At 43.8% G+C, this 19,550-nt stretch overlaps 1 protein-coding gene across 1 annotated transcript in view; it reads right to left on the reverse strand.

The window, feature by feature from the left end:
• Positions 1 to 6,150: 6,150 nt before the first annotated feature.
• ptch2 (patched 2) overlaps positions 6,151 to 19,550 on the reverse strand; it is a 28,945-nt gene continuing 15,545 nt past the window's right edge. The window contains exons 9-23 of the mRNA XM_032531837.1: positions 18,976 to 19,123; positions 17,797 to 17,928; positions 17,531 to 17,686; positions 17,305 to 17,397; positions 17,058 to 17,183; positions 15,793 to 16,180; positions 15,156 to 15,680; positions 14,330 to 14,472; positions 13,986 to 14,166; positions 13,589 to 13,869; positions 11,914 to 12,051; positions 11,192 to 11,334; positions 7,673 to 8,078; positions 7,024 to 7,564; positions 6,151 to 6,811 (exon numbers count right to left, since the gene is read on the reverse strand). Coding sequence (XP_032387728.1) covers positions 6,777 to 6,811; positions 7,024 to 7,564; positions 7,673 to 8,078; positions 11,192 to 11,334; positions 11,914 to 12,051; positions 13,589 to 13,869; positions 13,986 to 14,166; positions 14,330 to 14,472; positions 15,156 to 15,680; positions 15,793 to 16,180; positions 17,058 to 17,183; positions 17,305 to 17,397; positions 17,531 to 17,686; positions 17,797 to 17,928; positions 18,976 to 19,123 — 3,436 coding nt within the window. The 3' untranslated portion in view covers positions 6,151 to 6,776. The remainder of the gene's footprint in view (positions 6,812 to 7,023; positions 7,565 to 7,672; positions 8,079 to 11,191; positions 11,335 to 11,913; positions 12,052 to 13,588; positions 13,870 to 13,985; positions 14,167 to 14,329; positions 14,473 to 15,155; positions 15,681 to 15,792; positions 16,181 to 17,057; positions 17,184 to 17,304; positions 17,398 to 17,530; positions 17,687 to 17,796; positions 17,929 to 18,975; positions 19,124 to 19,550) is intronic.

Consider the following 19,550-nt stretch of genomic DNA (forward strand, 5'->3'; position numbering starts at 1 on the left):
TCTCTGTTACCCTGATTTCACTTTGAAGAAACATGTCCAATAATGTGCCTTGGAATGGTTCAAAGAAGCCGGAGCCCCAGAAAGTGCAATTATTAACCTAATTATTCATTATTAACTTACTCTACATCACTTAATTCTGTTTCTTGGCTAAAGTGTTTTAGCAATGATTATGCCAATAATAGAGGAGACAAATGAGAGGGACAAAGATGCCAAGATGGAACATGATATTGACTTGCTTTTGTACTGCTCAATCAAGTGAATTAATTCCATAGGTGTATACAATTATGTGATCAACACTGCTTCACACACACACACACACACACACACACACACACACACACACACACACACACACACACACACACACACAGCACACACACACACACAGTAATCATTGATCGTGAGAATGCAGATGGTGTATATTACAAACATCTTGACACCACATTCATAAGATGGCAGTTTTTTTTTTTAAGGTCTTTCATTTATTTTCTGTCAGACAGTAATCAAACAAGGGGACTAGAATTTAAACACTGTCACACCTATCTTTTACTTCATTATGTTAAACACAAAATTGTTTCGATGTTGTTGTTTTTTTTTTTTTTTCAATCCAATCCCTTTACACGAAGGTCAGAGGTCAGAATCAGACATAAAGAACAACACCCCTGGAGTGGGTAAGGTTGACGTCAGTCTTTTTTGGGTGAATTATGGTCTTTTGGTTGGGTTGTTCCATACTCTTTATACCATCCTGTTGTCGCATACCTATCAAAACCCTAAATATCCTCCTTCTAAACCGAAACATAAAGAAAATATCAGTTTCAAAAGTAAAGTAAGCTCTGTTTTCTTATCTGATACACATCTGTACAATGCCTAATGCCTGTGAGAAACTCAAATACAACAAAGATTTGTGTGCGTGCGTGTGGGTGAGTGTGTGTGTGTGTGTGTGTCTATTGAAACCAGCCTGTGTCATCACATTTGTTTCTGATTATTTCATTTTCTTTCTGGGGCATTTCCAGGAATATAAGTGGGTGCTTTTAAAAATGGTATGTCTTGCCATGGTGTATTCTTAAATAAGAATGTTTTAATAGTACAACCACATTAAATTAAATAAGTAATTTAGATTATAACGATGTGGTACAGTGGCTTAGTGATTAGCAAGGAAGTAAGGTTGCCTTTTTTTGGTGAAGGTTGCATTTTACTCCCTGTGATCTCCTTCTTACATGCTCCTTCGCTCATAGCTGTGAATATTATTCTGAACAGTTGTTTAGCTGATTTCCACCAAATGCATGCTGGGATAGGCTCCAGTCCTGCTGTGACCCATAACTGGACAGAGTGTTTTCATTTTCTTGTCACCGAGCTGTAACATTAAATACAACATGTGCTCCCAGGATGACATCACACAGGGGGCAAATATGTTCTCATTAACCTACAACTTTAAAACTAAATCAAGTTTGACAGTACGGTTTACTACTTTGGGGTGTGTGTGTGAGACTGCATACACAGCTAGGTATTAGCATTATGTACTGTGAGATTTGTGTGTGTGTGTGTGTGTGTGTGTGTGGTGTGTGTGTGTGTGTGTGTGTGTGTGTGTGTGTGTGTGTGTGTGTGTGTGTGTGTGTGTGGTGTGTGGTTTAGAGGTGGACGTGCATGACAGTAACTTCAAAGGCCGAGGTATCAGATTCAGACATGGGGTGCTTTGCTTGGGCTGACAAACGAGGAGCTGTTGTGTGAGAAGCAAAGGAATTTACAGCATCTACCTTTCATCTACACAGGTGGGCCAGTATGTGTGTGTGTGTGTGTGTGTGTGTGTGTGTGTGTGTGTGCATTTATGTATGAGGAGGCAAGGGGGTGTACATAAGTGTATGCGTGTGACTGTGTAGTTTGTTTTGTGTTTGAGACTTCAGTTTTTAAGAATGTGTAGTGCACACAAGCACAGTAGTGACGTGTGTGCCAATGTGAGTGTGTGTGTGTGCCTGTGTGTGCGTGTGTGTGTGTGTGTGTTTGTCTGCATTCTCAATGGCAGAGATTTAGACAGACGAGTCACAACAATGATCCAAGAAGCCAGTGATCCCAGACACTTTCCAGGTGGTTCAACGCTTCAGTTCAGTGGTTCTCAGTGTCACTTGATTGTTCATGAAGTGGGGACATTTTAAACTCTGCAGCAAGATAACAAATAATACCAAATGTTTGCATCCAACAATGTAAAATCCTATCAAACGTGCAGGAATGTGACAGTGTGTAAATGAACACATTTTTAGGGATTATTTCCTAAACCTTGTGGGTCTTTCAGTGGCTGTCAGGTGATTGACAGGAAGCAGTGTTGCACAATATAGAAACACTTACCTCAGGCATGATGGAATAACTATAAAACACAAACTAAAAGCAAATGTAGTCTATCCTGCAATGAACTATCAATTTGATAATGATGACTTGTGTTATAAAAGGGTAGAGCATAGGCAATTCCCATAAAACTCTTCATGGTATACAAAAGAGTCAGCAAATGAATATGATTACAAATATGACATGTATCCTGATGGTGGAGTTAGAGGAGGTTGACATTTTATGCCTGAGAGTGGCGCTAGAGGAAAGTTAACAGACTGAAATGGTTAATTATTTGGTGACTGTGAATGCCAGCGGAACATTTTTAGAGAAATTCAACTTTATATCTGGAGACAACTTGGTACGGGTCAAAGTTAGACTGGATGCCAGCCGAACTTGGCCCCGCCCACAACATCTGAGGTCGGGAAGTTTTATCTGGATCCGTTGTGGAGCAACTATGCTCGAACCAGAGCTGTCTGGACCAATCAAATTGTCAGGGTGGGCTTTATTCAATGACAGATGATCAACTAACCAAATCAACCATGTCACCAAAGAACACTCGGGTTGAATTTGTTTACAACAAAGACGGCTGCTGCTGGAGAACTGAGATGTGTAGATTCCGCTTTCGGGTGTGTTGTCAAAGATATTAACAGCGCATTAATTCAACCCTTGTATGGTATTTGGGTCAAATTGACCCATTTCAGCACACATTTTTTGTACCTGAAAATCAGTGGCCTTACCTTATTTTCTGTGATGAGCATGTATTCCTGACTCAATTCTGAAAATTATTCTGGATATGACCACTTTTTTTCCAAGATAAGAACGATCACATAGTGGATTTTTAACATGAATTATAACCTCATGAAAAAAAACAAATTACAAATCCATTTTTATTTGTGTTCTAGTAGAGACTGATTGCATTCCATAAACATATATGTTATCTCAATTGTTTGAAATTGAGACAAAGACATTATTTGTTAATAGATCATGATAACATTTTATTTCAGAATTGTTTTAAAAAACCCATACAAGCCACGGGTCAATTTGACCCGAGGGATACAAGGGGGTCCCAAAAGTCAGGAGGGTTAAAAAGAGGAACAGATAACCGCGATCAAGGCATTTGTTGATCGGAAAGATGTTGTTGCCGTCCTTCCTGCACAACTCGGCTAGAGTTCAACACACGTCACATACTCCGTTGCTCTGATTGGTTGTAGGCCTATCCAGGTGAGGAATTTTCTTTCCTGTTTTGGTTGAAACACGCCTCATAATCACAGCCCAGTGGAGCAATCTCAGACTCACATTCTCACTAGAATCTGAGTACGACAATGTCAGGCTAGGTCAACAAGTAGTTTGACAACTCAAAAAAAAGTCAAAGATGTTACCAGGATCATCCTTTGGGGACCATGCAAAACCTCCATATCAGCTGTCAAAGACGGGATGTTCCGTAGGAAAGATGCTGCTCATCTTGGGTGTCTGGGTGCTAGTCGGGGGAAAAAGGACATACTGTATGATCAAGTCTGTTAATCAAGCAATGCCTTTTGAAAATTTGTGGGTCAAATATTTAAGTTCAGGCAAAGACTCGCTAAAACGGCTTGCATGAGAGCTGAATTGTAGATATATCTACTTGGATATCATTTGCATCTCATAGTTTAAATTTTGACTGATGTACACAACATGAACCAGCCATTGCACATTGAATGTAACAGGTTACATATAACTAAGTTACAGTTTCAGATTCTTAAATGGTTTTGATGTATCAGGGGATTCCTAATCAATGTTGATTTCAGAAATTAAGTTGATTTTTGGTAACCTTTGTGAACTGGGTAAAACAGTTTTTAATCTAACACTCATTCTCCATTATGTGTTTTATTTTAGAATAGCAATGTATCAATGACCGAGTGTCCTATCAAGGACATCCTTTAATCTTTTGCCGGTGCAGTAACACCTTTATAATGACAGCCTACTGATTGTCACATGTGCATATGTGATTTGTCTTGTATAACTTCTATTGACTAGAAATGATTGTGTTTTTAATGAATGAGGCTGAGAGATCATGGGAAGAGTCTTGAACATCTAGCCAATGTCATTGTTTCAATGAGATTTAGGCTAAAAATAAATGTTATTTGATCCAGGGATACTAGTGGGTTTAAAATATTTATATAACATACTGAAAATCCAACCTTTTGTTTGACACCTTAATGCATAATAGAGTAGACCTATTTAACCACTATGTTAATCAGTAAACACCGTCAGTTTGTAATTTAGTTTTCAATATGACAGTCCTGACCCTCTATCTTTGCAGGGTAACGGACACAAACCCACACTCAAAAAGCAAGAAAACTGGCAAAGACCACAGAAACACTTTTTCCATTCAATTTATTTTGTTAGTTAAATTTCTATAGCAGGTGAGGGAACATAACGGTCACACAAGGGTTTTCTTGAGCATAGTTTTCAGAAGTCACAGTGTTTTAGACATGGACAAAAAAAGACGATGAAGAAGGAAGGGTCAAGAGGAAATGTAAAAACATGGTGTAATGTCACAATCCTACACACCTTCTCCTTCACGGTCCTTCATCTGCCCCCTTTTCTCCACCAAAAAAAAAAAAAAAGGTCTCTGCTCTAAAGTGTTGTCAACCCCTCCCTCCCACGACCCCCCCCCCCCTCCCCCAAATACAAACAAACTCGGCAACAAATAGATATATTTATATATAATATATATATATTCACTCTTTAAAAATAGAACTTCAGTCTAGATACTAACATCTGTACAAACTACAAAAATAAAATTTTAATATAAATAATTTATATGGCATGACATTTTACTTTTTTTGAAATAAACAACAAACCAATGCAGGAGCTCCCCCCTTAACCCCCCCCCCCCCTCCCTTTAAACTCCTCACCACTGTCTGACAACACCTGCTGGCGGTCTACGCTCTGATCAAACTGTAAATGCTGCTTTGCTCATTCTGCTGAAGTATTCACAACTGCACAGTAGCTACTCAACTCTTCTTTCATATGTACAAAAGAAACCAAAGCTGCCACTTACAAAGTGAAATGAAAAAAATAGATCCGCAAGTTTTTTCCCTGCAATTTAACCCGGCAGTGATGAGACCAATACTGAACAACAACAACAATAGAAACTTTGTAAAGCAAATTACATGAACATCCTAAGAATGAAGGAAAGTGTGATGTGGCATATATGAGGTTTGTATTAGCAAGAAGAGTGAGACATTAGCTCCAGATTGGAGCATTAGAAAGACTGAACCAGTTTACACCATGTAATATTTGCACAGGGTCGAAACAACGTGAACGTGTTACAACGCTAAAGCAGCCGGCAAATTAAAAATAATGTATAATAAAATCACTCCCTTTGCATTGGATTTTATAATTCCCTTTCAAAATAATACAAGAAGGTGAACACTTGTCAAAAACTAAGTGACAAATGTTAATTCACCCACTGTAGAGCTCACAAAAAAAAAAAATCTTATCACAGCTCCTTCAAGTAGTTTAAAACTGCAGAAGACGTTGGGACACCCAGACAAAGATTTAACATGAAAAATGAGTGTGACTCTGTCGGCATGTTGGCTGACTAATCACATTCAGCAATATTCAGATAGATGGACAGATAATGGTAACAAACGTCAGTCTACTACTGCTTCTTGACAAACATTCTTTGTCTGGATGAGACAACATATATACACCAAAGCAAAGACATAATACTGAGCACTGAATACTGTGCTGACAAGGATAAGGAGACAAATTGAAGGCACGACGGTTTCTACTGTTAAGAAAACAGTATCTGCTGAGTAATTCTCTGCTTTTTTGTCTTTCTTTTTTTTTTCTACAGTGCACACTGTGACAGAGAGCATCTATAATTAAACTAACAGAGAGTATTTCAGATGCAGAATAACAGCAACACACTGTAAAACCAGAGGGGGAAGAGGGGGTACTGCATTTTTTTAAGGCAAATCACTTAAAATGTTGTAGTGTGTAGCAGCAAAAAAAAAGAACATAATACAAATAGAAATAAAACACTGACCATGTATGTTCAATAGCCTAATATCTTAATAACATCTCACTCTTTCTGGACACTTTTTACATATAGCACATTTCTTATTCTATACACTGTGGGGGGAAAACAACAATCATCCGCCCACGCAAAAAAAAATAATCTTTTACATCTGAACTTTTACACAAGAGTATACCCAAGTTATACAGTACTCTTTTAAATAGCTTCCTTCTTTTTTTAGTATTAAAATATATACTCATAGATTTATACAATTCTTAAAATGTCGTTTTCTCTTCTTTTAATATGTCCTCGAAATAAATCCTCTCATTTTTGTGTGAAGTCTATGTACAGTTGAGAGTTCAACACGTAAAGTGATGCCACGTGAGGCGCCAAGGTGCTCTGGAGAAGCAGCCAGAGACTCGAAGATAGTAGGCAGGGTGTGTGAGACAGTCTAGCAATCTTTGGCTGCCTGGATCCTCAACCCACCTACAGCACAAAAACAGAGGAAAGAGAAAAGGGTCAGACATTGCTAAACGGGCATTTCAAGAAAGAGAAATGAAGGCTAGAAAGAATGGAAATCTGATTAGAAACGCACATGTTTTCCTTGATTTGTTCTTAGGTTAAATGTCAGTTCTCAATATGCATTTTTAGAAGATTCAAAGTCAGGTAAATCTGAGATTGACTGGTTACGAACTCACCTTGTGTCTTGCCGAGTTGATGCTCTGTCTGGAAATGTGTTGCGTCCAAGTCCTGGAGCTCTAAAGAGTCTCTCTTACATGAAGAAAAGTTTGTTTTGTCACCAGTCCTCTTAGCTGCCTCGAAACAGTCCGACTCACTGTCCGTGTCAAAACTTTCATGCATGTAGCCTTGGTATGCCGCCCCTGGCAGGGTTGGATGCACAGCCACCGTCACGGAGGCTGTGGCTGTTACCATGGTAACAGGTCCCCCTGTTGGCAGGGCGGAGTTGCTATTGCTATAGCTCGGCCCTTTAGTCCTGTTTGGCTGAGGCCCTCTGGGGTTCTGCAGCCTGGGGCCACTTTGACAAGTCCTCCCAGGGAAGTTAGCTCTGTCGCTGGGTAAGTGTTGTGCCTGGAGCCTCTGGAGGCCCGGCTGCTGCTTGTTTCCATCCCAACACGTAACCTGGGAGCCGAGAGGTGACTGTGCGTTGTGGGAGGATTCGTTGAATGGTTCTATCCTTCCACCAGTGCCTGTTGCATTTTCTCTGAATGGCTTCACCACCTACAACAAATGATGTTTCATTGTTAACTTGCAGAAAAACACAAATATGATGAATATTTGAACATACATGAAGGGTTTCAATCTTATCAGTGTGGTCATGCAGCGTACCGTAAGCTTGGGGAAGCTGGGATTCTTGCTGGCTTCCAGCAGTATGTGAGAGGTTGCAGGTGGAACGCTGGTCTGCGATGCAATGTACGCGCTCTGGTCACAGTACTTATACTCCTCCTCCCCGATCCCTGACGTGGTGGTCATCTCCGAGTAATACTCAGAGTCCGAGGACTCGGAAAAGGCCTGTTGACGAGACGACTGTGGGTTTTGGTGGCCCGTGTAGTACCCATGGTGGGTCATGGGTGGAGGCAGTGGGGGTTCGGGGGACGGCGTTGGCAGGCGGCTGGCATTGTCAACTGGGGTGACCTCAGCTGGAGGGCCCATCATGGACAGGAGGACTGGCAGGAGAACCAAGCCATTCAGCATCCCCAATACAGTGAGGATAGCCAACACAGCAAAGAAATACCTGAACAATGGAGAAATGGGGTATACGTTAGTTTGAACAGGAACCAAAAAACAATACAGTTAATGCGAGGAAAAAACTAGTTAAAACTAGTTAGTGGTATCTCTTTTCCAGTTTGAAGCAAGAAGAACTTTCTTGTTAGCTGGTAGGGACTGCTAACTGTTAACTAAGTTGGACTTTAGTTAGGCTAGGCGAGTTAGGTTTGGCTATACCAAAGCACCTCTGTGTTTAGAATGAACAGGTCTGCCACTGACACTTCCCTTCTGGCCTATTGCCTGTATCAGCAAGATCACACACACACACACACACACACACACACACACACACACACACACACACACACACACACACACACACACACACACACATAAATTGACAAGACCATAGTGGTCTGATGTTCTGTATGGACAAGAACACACAAACACACATGCCCGTGCACAACCCAAAACACACATAAACATAGTTGGCACATGAGGAAGGGAAGTAGCTCAGGGGAAGAAGTCAGGGAAAGCCCAGTGTTTGTGTATCAAAGGCAGGGAGGGCAAATCTGATTCCCAGCTCAGTCCAACTAAAACATGCTTTGATGCCTCTACTGCTGCTGCTACAAGACTTTCTCTCGCTCTGTTTTTCACTCCCACTGTGTGCATTTGTGTGTGCGTGGTGTGTGTGTGTGTGTGTGTGTGTGTGTGTGTGTGTGTGTGTGTGTGTGTGTGTGTGTGTGTGTGTGTCTGTGCGTGCACATGCTTCTCAGTGGAGCTCTGAGGAGGCCTGGGGTGGAGGCAGGCCACTAGAAAGAACTTCCCAAGAAAATTAGAGAGGACTTCAATTAAACACTAACAGAAAGCAGAGCGAGAGAGAGACAGTGAGATGCTAACCACTAGACTTAAAGAGTTAAAATAAAGGGCGAGGAAAAAATGTGATTGTTGGAATGAAAAAAAAAAGCCAACAAAGACAGGGATAATAGCTGCGTGGTGTTCTGGAAATATGCTTCTGTCCTCGGAATGGACTACTACAAAGATCAGTACTACTACTTCAATTGACAAAGTTCCCTCTTCAGGAAAACGTTCCTGGTTTGCATGTTGGGTTTTATTTCACAACTCTTATCCGCACCAATGTCAGCCCACCCCCCCGACCTCGCTGACATATTTTCTTCTTTAACCTATCCATAAAGCATGTCATCCTAACCACTTAGGATGGTTAAAAATATCTCCACAGGAGATAGTTTCAATTTCTTGCTGTGTGCTCAAGCCAACGACACCGCACTCAGATATTTAATCTGTACGCTTTATTGAATTAACGCATGGACGGCACTGCATTGGCCGCCACTCTTTTGCTCACTTGCTTATTTCACTACAAATAACTTCTTTACATGGGGAAAAAAAGAGAAAAGTGAGACAGAAAGAAAACGAGTGAGACGTTGTTGGGACCTCCAACAGTGTCTCACTGTTAGGAATTCTCTTGTTTATATAAACTGTAATCCTTTCCATTCGCTGTTAGTGCCTGGGGAGCCGTGTGTGTGTATGTGTGTGTGAGAAAAAAAGAGAGCGTAAGTGTTTACATGCCTGCTCATATGTGCATTTCTCCTTGTGTGTGTATGTTTGCACTTATATGTGCCGAGCATGTGTGTGCCTGAGCGAGAGGACCCTGAGCCGAGCTGAATCAGGCCTGCTGTTTATTCAGAGCATCACAAGGCCAGGGGATGTTTACAGCGGTATATTTATGCTACTCCCCAGCTAGCCAGCTCTGGCTTGCCCCATTCACCCGACCACAGCTACAGCAACAGCTAAACAAGACCTCCAACAGAGATACTAAACCTTTCTGTCCCTCTTCACCCCCCCTTTTATTATCTAGAACACAACCATGGGAGAAAATACGTAAAACAACATGCTAAAAAATGTTCTATCTGACTTCCTTCTTCCCAGTCCTACTTCCCATTTCCTCTCAATTTTTCCACCTCTTTATCTTTCCAATTCGACACTGTGGAGGATCCGTTAATCTACCCACCCACCAGAACTTCATAGCCTTCCAAGGAAGCCACCCTCAGAGTATTTCTCCTCCTTTTTCTTTGCTTCTGTCACTGTTTCTGCAGAAAAACTGTGCTTTTTATGCCATGGAGGCCTGTTGCAGTCTGTGAGCTCAAGGTTGTGGTTTGGGGTTTGGGCCTAGACCACGTTTGGCTGAAAAACATCGAGCTATTTGCCTTTTTTCCACTTTGACCATGAAACAGTGGTAGAAAACACATGCACACACAAGTACACACAATTTAAATGCACGCACATGCATACGCACACACACACACACACACACACACACACACACACACACACACACACACACACCACACACACACACACACACACACACACACATAGGGGAGTGATGGTGAGCATCAGACCATCTGACTGGCTGACAACTTCTAATTTAGCTCCACTTTAGCACCCAACGTGGAGGGACAGAATGCCAAAGGGATGATAGGAATTTTTACAAATTGCCTTTTGTATGTGTGGGTGAAAGAGAGAGAGAGAGAGAGAGAGAGAGAAAGAGAGCGCGAGAGAGAGGGAGACACCACCCAGTGAGAGGGAGGGAAAGACATAGAGAGAGAGAGGTAGAGAGAGGTAGAGAGAGAGAGAGAGAGAGAGAGAGATCACCCAGTGGGTAGCAGAACACTTCCATGTTTACGAGCAGCTGCTACACACCCTTGATGTTTTCCCCATTTGTTTTGCTCTGACGGGAGATGTGTGTGTGTGTGTGTGCCCAGATTGACAGAGCCAGGTGCACATTTTCACTGTGTGTGTGTGTGTGTGTCCGTATGTGTGCGTAAATAGGGGCATAACGTTTCCACCTGCATGCACCTCTGGCCCCCCACAAGGCTCCTCCCGTCCCCAAGTGAGGCTAGACAACTGGCTTCACACACACACGCACACACGCACACACACACCAATGTCATACAACCAAAACATTGCTACTTCTGAAGGTAACAAATGGGCTGTGGAGGATGCAGACACCATCGCTGTGTGAGGGAATACTGTCACTCACTGTGTCTCACACAGAAGCACAAAGTTAGCACACACATTGCCACACGCACACACAGAGATGCAGCACACACAGCGTCTCACCTCATGATGAAGTCAAACTCTGACCCTGCCAGCATGAGAACGCCCAGCAGTGTGGAGATCGCTCCGTCGACCACAGGGGCAAACATGTGCTCCAGAGCCACTGCCGAGCGCTTGTTCCTGTTGCCAATCGCTGTCAGGAAGCCCTGCGGCGGAGGAGAGGAGAAATGAGTTGGAAATCTTGCCTATCACACAAAACTTGAAAACACAAAACACAAAACTGCTTGCGGCAAGGCTTGGCATTCCTGCATTTGGTTTTTGTTGGGAATCACAGCGCTACACTACAAGACAGTACACTATGCTGAAAAGCTGCCAGCATAAACTAGGACGCCAAAAGTTTCCTTGTAAATCTTTAATGACACCTATTTTACCTGTTCCACTTTCCATTTGAGGCATTGAGCTGAAGGACTCTATGTTTTGCACTGATTTTAAAACAAATGTTTACAATGCAGCTTATTACTGTTACAAAATGTCAATTACAAATCCTTGTAGCGAGAAAAAACAGTTAATCAATAATTTTAAAAAAAATAATATGACTGGTTGAATGTAATTTTTGCCTAAGGTAGGAAAATAGTATGGTCATATGTCTAAGTTTGTACTAGGTATTTAACATTTAGACCAAAGCATCAGGTTTCAAGTAAAATAGGTGTTTAATTGTAGGAGCTTAGTCCCCCTAACAGTTAATCCATGTGTGTTCTCTTGCTTTGGGCTGAGTTTCGACTTACCAGTGCGATGTGAACGGTGAACTCCACCCCAATGCCCACAGAGGCGATCAGAATGACTACAGGGATGGCGCTCAGCTTGATGCCAATCAGACCCATGATGCCAAACAACTCCACTGTCATCATGGCCAAGATAAACACCTGAAATAAAATGACAAAAAACGGATGGAAAGAAAGTGTTACAAAGTGAATCGTTTCTAACTGCCAGTATTTGAGAAACAGTGGGATGACTAGGTAACAAAAATTAGGCATGTTAACAATAAAAGTGAAAATGCCTTCCTTAGTGACTGAGTTGAGCCCTTTTGCCTCTTCACCCCACACAATGTTTGACCCTGTGCTCAGGGTCTCAACCACATGGCATCAAATTACCCACCCTAAGGCTAATACCTTCCCCTCCTCCCTCCCTCCCTCCCTCATTCTCTTTCTCCTCTTCCCTCTCAGAGGTTGTGGAAATGATTGACAGCGCCTGAGACAACAGAGTGTGGGCACTCTGTCACCATCAGAACATCATAAACATCTGTCCGGGTTTGAGGAAAACAAATTATCTTGTTTTTCACGAGATAGCAGTTTATTTTATTGTTTCCGATATTTTAATGAAACATCTTGCTGTGTAATTTAGTGTTTCGGTTTACTAATGTCCTAATAGTAAAAGTGCGATGTTACTGTAAACCGCAATGCAAACAACAACAACAACAACCAGTCTTAGAAAAGAAGGAGGAGAAAACGGTTCCTGGCCAACTGGAGCTTTTGATCCCAGCAGGGGCTCTGAGCTGGGGCACGGTTAAATTGGAAATGATAAAAGCTGTTTTACTGCTCGACCACATACAGTGAAACCTTCACAGGCAGGCTCATGCTTAGAAAACCGTACATGCATGTAGCTGTGCCTCTCTCTCTGTCTGAAGAGTCTGTGCTATGTCGCTGTCTCAATCAGTGCTGCTACGGACCCCCTACTTAAATTAAACACATTCCAACTGAAACTGGCACTGTTGTTGTGCTACACCGCAGCCCCCCCAATGGTTGGGGATATGTGGATTTGTGTGTGTGTGGTTGTGTGTGTGTGTGTGTGTGTGTGTGTCTGTTCGGGGGGCCCTTAAGGACCACCGGTCCCACCAGCTTGTGTGTGAAATGTTTTCCAATCGCTGAACACTCAGACTGTCTCTTTCTCACTCTCTCTCTCTCTCTCTCTCACACACGCACACACACACACACACACACACACACACACACACACACACACACACATATCCCTGATGGATGGGTTGAGCAGGCCAAGGTCGCAACTGAGCAGATCTGTCCTGTCCCAAAGTCTCTCCCTCTCCCTCTGACAAAAGCAATGAGGGAGTTGGAGGTAGAGGCTTCAGGAGGGCAAAGCCTTTCTTGCTCCTTTGCATTTCCTTTTCTAAGGCCGGCCCAGCCTACATTAGAATGACAAAGGTCCGTGTGTGTGTGTGTATGTGTGTGAGTGTGTGCATATTGGCCCTCCACAGAGAAAAAGGGGCCCCCCTAGACAGTGTTATTGAGCTGTGCTGAGAAGGGTGAGAAGAAAGTGAGAGCAGGAAGGGGCTAATGATGTTGTTGAGGTAGCATGAGGTAGAGAATGTAGGAGCAATAGGAAGGATGAGGATGAGGACGAGGTATGATGAAGAGTTCTCAGGCAAACAACTTAAAAATTGCTTACAATAATGCCGGCAGTCCAGGGGTTGAGCAGGAGAATGGCACAGACCAGGAAGGTGCAGGCCAGCACCACGCTGATCGCCAGCAGGAACCAGTGTCTGAGGCCAATGTACTGCTCCCAGAACAGGAAGGGGTATCCGTTAGGGTAGTTTAAAATGCCCTTGCGAGTAAACTCGTCGCAGATGGAGCGCACACTCTCGATGGCCTCCACAAAGTCGCTGGCCTGGCGAAGGCCATTCAGGTAGAAAGGGAACTGGGCAAACTCCAGGGGCTCGGCAGCTGGGACTGCAAGAGAAGAAGAGCTAAAAGGTGAGATTTGAGATCATCTGCTGTTTGTACTGCATGGTATTGACAGGTGTCTCCACTCTTATCTAAATAATGCATCACCATAAGATACTTACTGCGCAGATTCTCCCCTGTAGTGTCATACTTGTCGTGAATCCACTCTCTAGGATGGGGGTAGAAATTGGCCTGGGAGGCAGCATAGCCCAGAGGATCATTACTGACCCAGACTGTCAGGTAAATGTAAAACACCTCCGCCGGGATCAAACCCTCTGCATCCACCAGCCGACGAGAAGTCAGCTAGAGAGATTTAAAAAAAATTCTAAAATTGAATGGCCACTCTTGTGTTGAGCTTTTGTCAGAACAAATGCTAAAAGGACGGCTGATGAGGTAGTCCTCAGAGTCGTAAGAATGACATGTGGATTCTGTTTTAAAATATTTTGTGTAGCTCTTGTAGACATACCTGGCTGTAGTTAAAAGGCTCTTTCTTGGAGCCGGTCTGGATGAGGAGCTTATACGCCAGCGCTCCGTCCTCTGTGCCGTTCCGATAGCTGTCAGAGGTAATCCTGCCTGCCTGCCAGTCAGCATCAAAAGCAGCCTGAAGACCTGTGAGGTAAAACACACACAAAAGAAGAGAAAAGATTAATGTGGTTGTCATTTATAAATATTATGATTTATATTATCATAAAAATTATAAGAGCTTTTTTGTGTGTGAGTTTGTGTGTGAGCAGTGAAGTTAAAAATGTGAAATATCAAGTTTCCTTTTCCATTTCTTTTTTTTTTGTATTTTCAGCTGGCTCTAATTGACCTGTTGGTTATCACTTCCTCCTGACTGGGCCTCTGACAAGTTCTGGCCTGAGGACACACACACCCACACACACACACACACATGCAAAGATAACCTATGACCCCAACCCGTCTACTGCACCACCCCTGAGCCCAGGTGGATGGGGGTTAACAGAGTGACTGAACTTTTATTCACCCTTCACACATTCTCACCTCTGCGCACACACGACACACACACACACACGCACACACACACACACACACACACACACACACACACACACACACACACACACACACACACACACACACACACACACACACACACATTCACTCTGTTCTTCTTTGTAATTGACTGCTCTTCTGAAGCACACCTGAAAAAACCTGTACCACCCTCTACCGGATTCTGACATAATTATCAAAAACTCCCAGGCTGACAGAGAGGAATTTATTACCTGACTCACTCAAAAAAAAAAAAAACATTTCTGAGCCCGGATTCTTACCTCTTAGCCAGTCCTGGAAGTAGTGCACCCACATTCGGGGCAGTTTGTTGTCACTGTCTCTGACCACGTATTTAACAGAGTTGAAGGCGTTGTGCAGCTGGATCAGCAGCCTCTGTGACCGGGCGTAATCAAATCCATCCATGGTCACCAGATACATGTTGTAGAAGGAGAAATACTTGAACTGGGCGTCGATGAAATCATACTCCTTGGTGTCACGTGGCACAATGTCGGTTAGGTAGAGGCCGTCGTGCACCATGGTGGTCCCATACAGGCTGAGGCCCAGGAGGCCCAGAAAGAGAACCACCACGATGACTTTGCTTTTGGGTTTGAGGAGCAGAGGGGCGTATTTCTCCCTGGCGAAGCTGGACAGGTTCCAGTGCAGGAAAGGGAGTGGGACGCACTTCTTTCCCGATTTGGAATCCTCCACCTGAGCTAGGAGGTCCCGTGTGGAGCTGGAGGTAGGCGTGAAGAGCTGGGAGCCATAGGGGTCCTGCACAGAGGTGGTGGTGGGGGGAGGTGTGATGGCTAGGGATAGGAAATACAAGCAAGAAATTAGTGATTATGGTTCATGCTGACTTTAGAAAGCGGTGTGTACACAATAACATAATCGTCGGGATCTTAATATAGCAATATTTACCTTGTGGCTGTGAAGTGGGGCAGACGATGATGGATGGCGGGCTGGTGGAGATCTGTGAGGTAGGTGGTAGGATTGTGACAATATGCTGGCCGGCTGCGTCACACTGCGTGAATGCCTGCACTGTGGTGGTGATTTGGGTGCTGGTGGTGATTGTTGATCCCGCCGAGTACTGGTGCGTGTGCGCCGTTGCCGTCGTAGGCGTGTGCGGCTGTTCCCCAGAGTCTGACAGCTCGTGCGGAGAGAGGTGGATGACGCGGTCGGAGCAGGGGCTGTACAGGCAGCAGAGAATATCCAAACGCTTATCCTCACGTCTGTGGAGGTCCAAACTGAGGATGGCAGGGAAGATGAGCAGCACCATGGCAAAGTTAAACACGACCACTACGGCCGCCTAGGGAAAGAAACACAGAGAGACCGAATGAGAAAAACAAAGAGAGAAAAGACAGAGAACAGTATGTGGAATTACAGACACCCTAATCCAGCTGGGGAGAGTCAGGGCTCCTTTTTTAAATTCTTTTTTAGTATCTCAGACCACAGCCCAGAAAGTAAAGAAAGGCCTTGTACTCTAAATCACCAGCCAGGAATACTAAGCAAGCCAGAAGTAAGAAGAAAAGAGTGCCAGAATGAAAGAACTACTAGAAAGACTGAGAGAGAGGAGCAGGAAGGGGATATATATATATAAATATATATATCTATATCTATATCTATAGATATAGATATAGATATAGATATAGTATCACCCTTAAGCACCATTGTTGCTGCCTCCCCCTCGCCCCAGCCCCTGAAGTTGACATTCTAACTGACTGTGGTTTCAAGTATGTGTGATGTGTGCATCTATGTGTGTGTTTGCTTGTGTGTTTCAGACCACCCACAGTTAGTCACAGATCAGAGCAAACTGCCTTGACGGGCCAGTGATATACTGATCCTCTCCTCCCTCCCTCTCCTTCTTGTTCTCTCTCTGTCTGTTTATCACTCTCTTTTGCTCGGATTATTCCACATTATACACACGCACGCACACACACACACACACACACACACACACACACGTGCACATACACACACACGCAGAGACACGCAAACACAAAAAATGGCCCTGTAGGTGCAGCGGCAATAAAACTGGGAACAAAGGCTTTCCTTGCGCTGAATGAATGTCACCTCTCTTAAGTTATCTCTTTCATTTTCAAAGGAGCCTCTGGCCTCTCAGTGTGCAATTGTGTACACATGTTTATGTCTGTACGCATGCATGTGAGGGTGTGTGCAAAACATACCTGCAAAGAGAAAGCTCGCAAGGCAGGAATGGGTACAAGAGCAGCCATAAAGAATGCAATCATGTTGTTGATGGAAGTCAGAGCCACACTGGTGCCGGTGCGACGCAAACAGTCTCCTGTCCGGTCCTTCAAAACAAAAACAGACAATGTTTAGAGAGGAGAGGAGAGGAGGAGGAGAGGAGAGGAGAGGAGAGGAGAGGAGAGGAGAGGAGAGGAGAGGAGAAGAGAGGAGATTTCTTAAAAGTACCTTAAAGGGGATGTTACTTCCAGCCTCCGTGAAGGAATGAGCCAGAAGAAACATGTCATCCACCCCAATCCCTAGTGCCAAGAAGGGAAGCACCTGGGATGGGAAAGGGTCAAAATGAATATTACACATACAAAATCTGGGCTTTAACTCACAGAAAGACCCCCTTTAAATGTAAGCCTTACAGTAATGTAACACAGAAAATGTTACAGATTGCTATGTGTCGTACCTGTGTGGTGGCAGCATTGAAAGAGAGGCCAAGCAGGGAGCAGAGACCCAGTCCTGCAGCCACTGACAGAGCCACCAACAGCACCCCGGCAAGCCCCACGGCCCCCTGGGACTTGGCACAGTCCCACCTTAGCATGGTCACACAGGCATAGGCCAGCTAGAGAGGAGACATCCATATTTAATATTAGTTATTTCACAGTAAAGTTAAACATTTTTCATGAACTTACTAGCCATAATCGATTGACTTAAATCCCTTATTATGCTCACCATGAGCAGGTATCCTCCAGCCACCCTGATGACGCTGACATCAGAGAAAGATATCATGATGTCGTTAAGGGTGGTGGTGGAGAAAGCATGGAGGGACTGGCTGGAGTTAGATGGCATACTCTGGTGGACCACCTAAAAGATAAAGATCAAAATTATAAATTATTACCAAATTATAAATTCTTCAGCAGATTACCTAAATAATTACCAATAAGATTGACAAAAAGATGATACTGAAAGCACGGGAGTATTACTTTCATGTACTACAACATGCTGAGTAACTTTTTTTTCCCATTCAAACACATTTCCTCCTTCTGACCAATGCTACCTTAAGCTTCTGCTACAGCACCATATTTCAGAGCCTTCTAACAGAAAAAGCCCCCTGTCACTTTGAAATGTGCATGTGTGTGTGATAGCGATGTGTGTGTGTGTGGGTTTTTAGATATGCCAGCATGTGTGCGAGAGTGTGTGTATGTATGACAACTGAGGAGTAATGAGCACAGATGCCAGAGGTTGTGAGGTCAAAGGTGAAAGGAATGGGATCACATGGCTTGGGAGGCTGCTCTCTCCGCTCCGTGCCACGACTGGACCAAAGCTCCCCTAAGGCAATCAACCTGTCCGCATTTAGTCATCGCTGGCAATCTCAAATAGATCTCTTCTTGTTCTTTAATGTTTCGGGACAAGGTGTCATGTCTCTGTCAGTTTACGTTTGAGTTTGTTGCCCCACCTCGCTTGAATATGTCTAATACTCTCCTCCCTCCCCCCTCTCTCCTTACCCTCACCTTGGTGGGTGTCAGCTATCACAGCAACAGCTTGTTCCTATAACTAGGGCTCTGACAGAGAGATGGCTGGCCTACCACACACACACACACATACACACACACACCACACACCACACACACACACACACACACACACACACACACACACACACACACACAACACCTATTGCCCTGGTCTGCTCCATGATTTGCTTTACAAGGGAGCTGAAGACTGAAGGAATTCAGACACTGCAGAATAAGTCCCAGTGTGTGTGTGTGTGTGTGTGTGTGTGTGTGTGTGTGTGTGTCAAAGCAAAACAAGACTGAACAGGGACAAGGAAATGCCTCCTTTTGTTTGTGTATGTATGTGAGAATTTTGAATATACATGAAATGTGTGATGAAATGTGTGTATGTTCACACCTCCACAAACTTCCTCTGCCAGGACTCGAGGATGGCGGTAGCCTTTTCTACATTCCAGTTTATGTCATGGATCTCGTAGTCGTCTTTAAAGTGCTCGTACAGCTGCTTAGGACTCATCAACAGGAACATGGTTTGGAGAGCCTCCGCACTGAAAAACACACACATCTAAGCTTAGGACACCTCAGAGCTGTCTGGCTCCTCCTGCAAACATGGTTTATTGTGTGTTGAGATGAGTGAAAACCTCAACTCCAACATCCATCTTATGACTAGCACATTAGAAATCATCCAGTCAGACTGTTTTAGATATTGGTAACCCTTTACCAACACAGGAACATGCCTTTCTGTAAATGACTAAAGGCAGGTGCCTTTTCTTCAAGGACTTGTCAGCCTGCCTGCCTGCCTGCTTCTCTGTCTGCCAATGTAAGCAGCTAAAAGCAGGTGTTATCTAGTCTGCCTTTCTGCCGGTCTCCCGGCTGCAATCCCAGATGTCCTTAGGTTTTCTTGGCACAACACAGTGAACAGCAGCACTGCTCAAAATGTGAAAGAAATGATCATAAATCAGATCCAAGAGTGTG

The sequence above is a fragment of the Etheostoma spectabile genome, chromosome 12 (genome assembly GCF_008692095.1).
Source record: "Etheostoma spectabile isolate EspeVRDwgs_2016 chromosome 12, UIUC_Espe_1.0, whole genome shotgun sequence".
Lineage (NCBI taxonomy): Eukaryota > Metazoa > Chordata > Actinopteri > Perciformes > Percidae > Etheostoma > Etheostoma spectabile.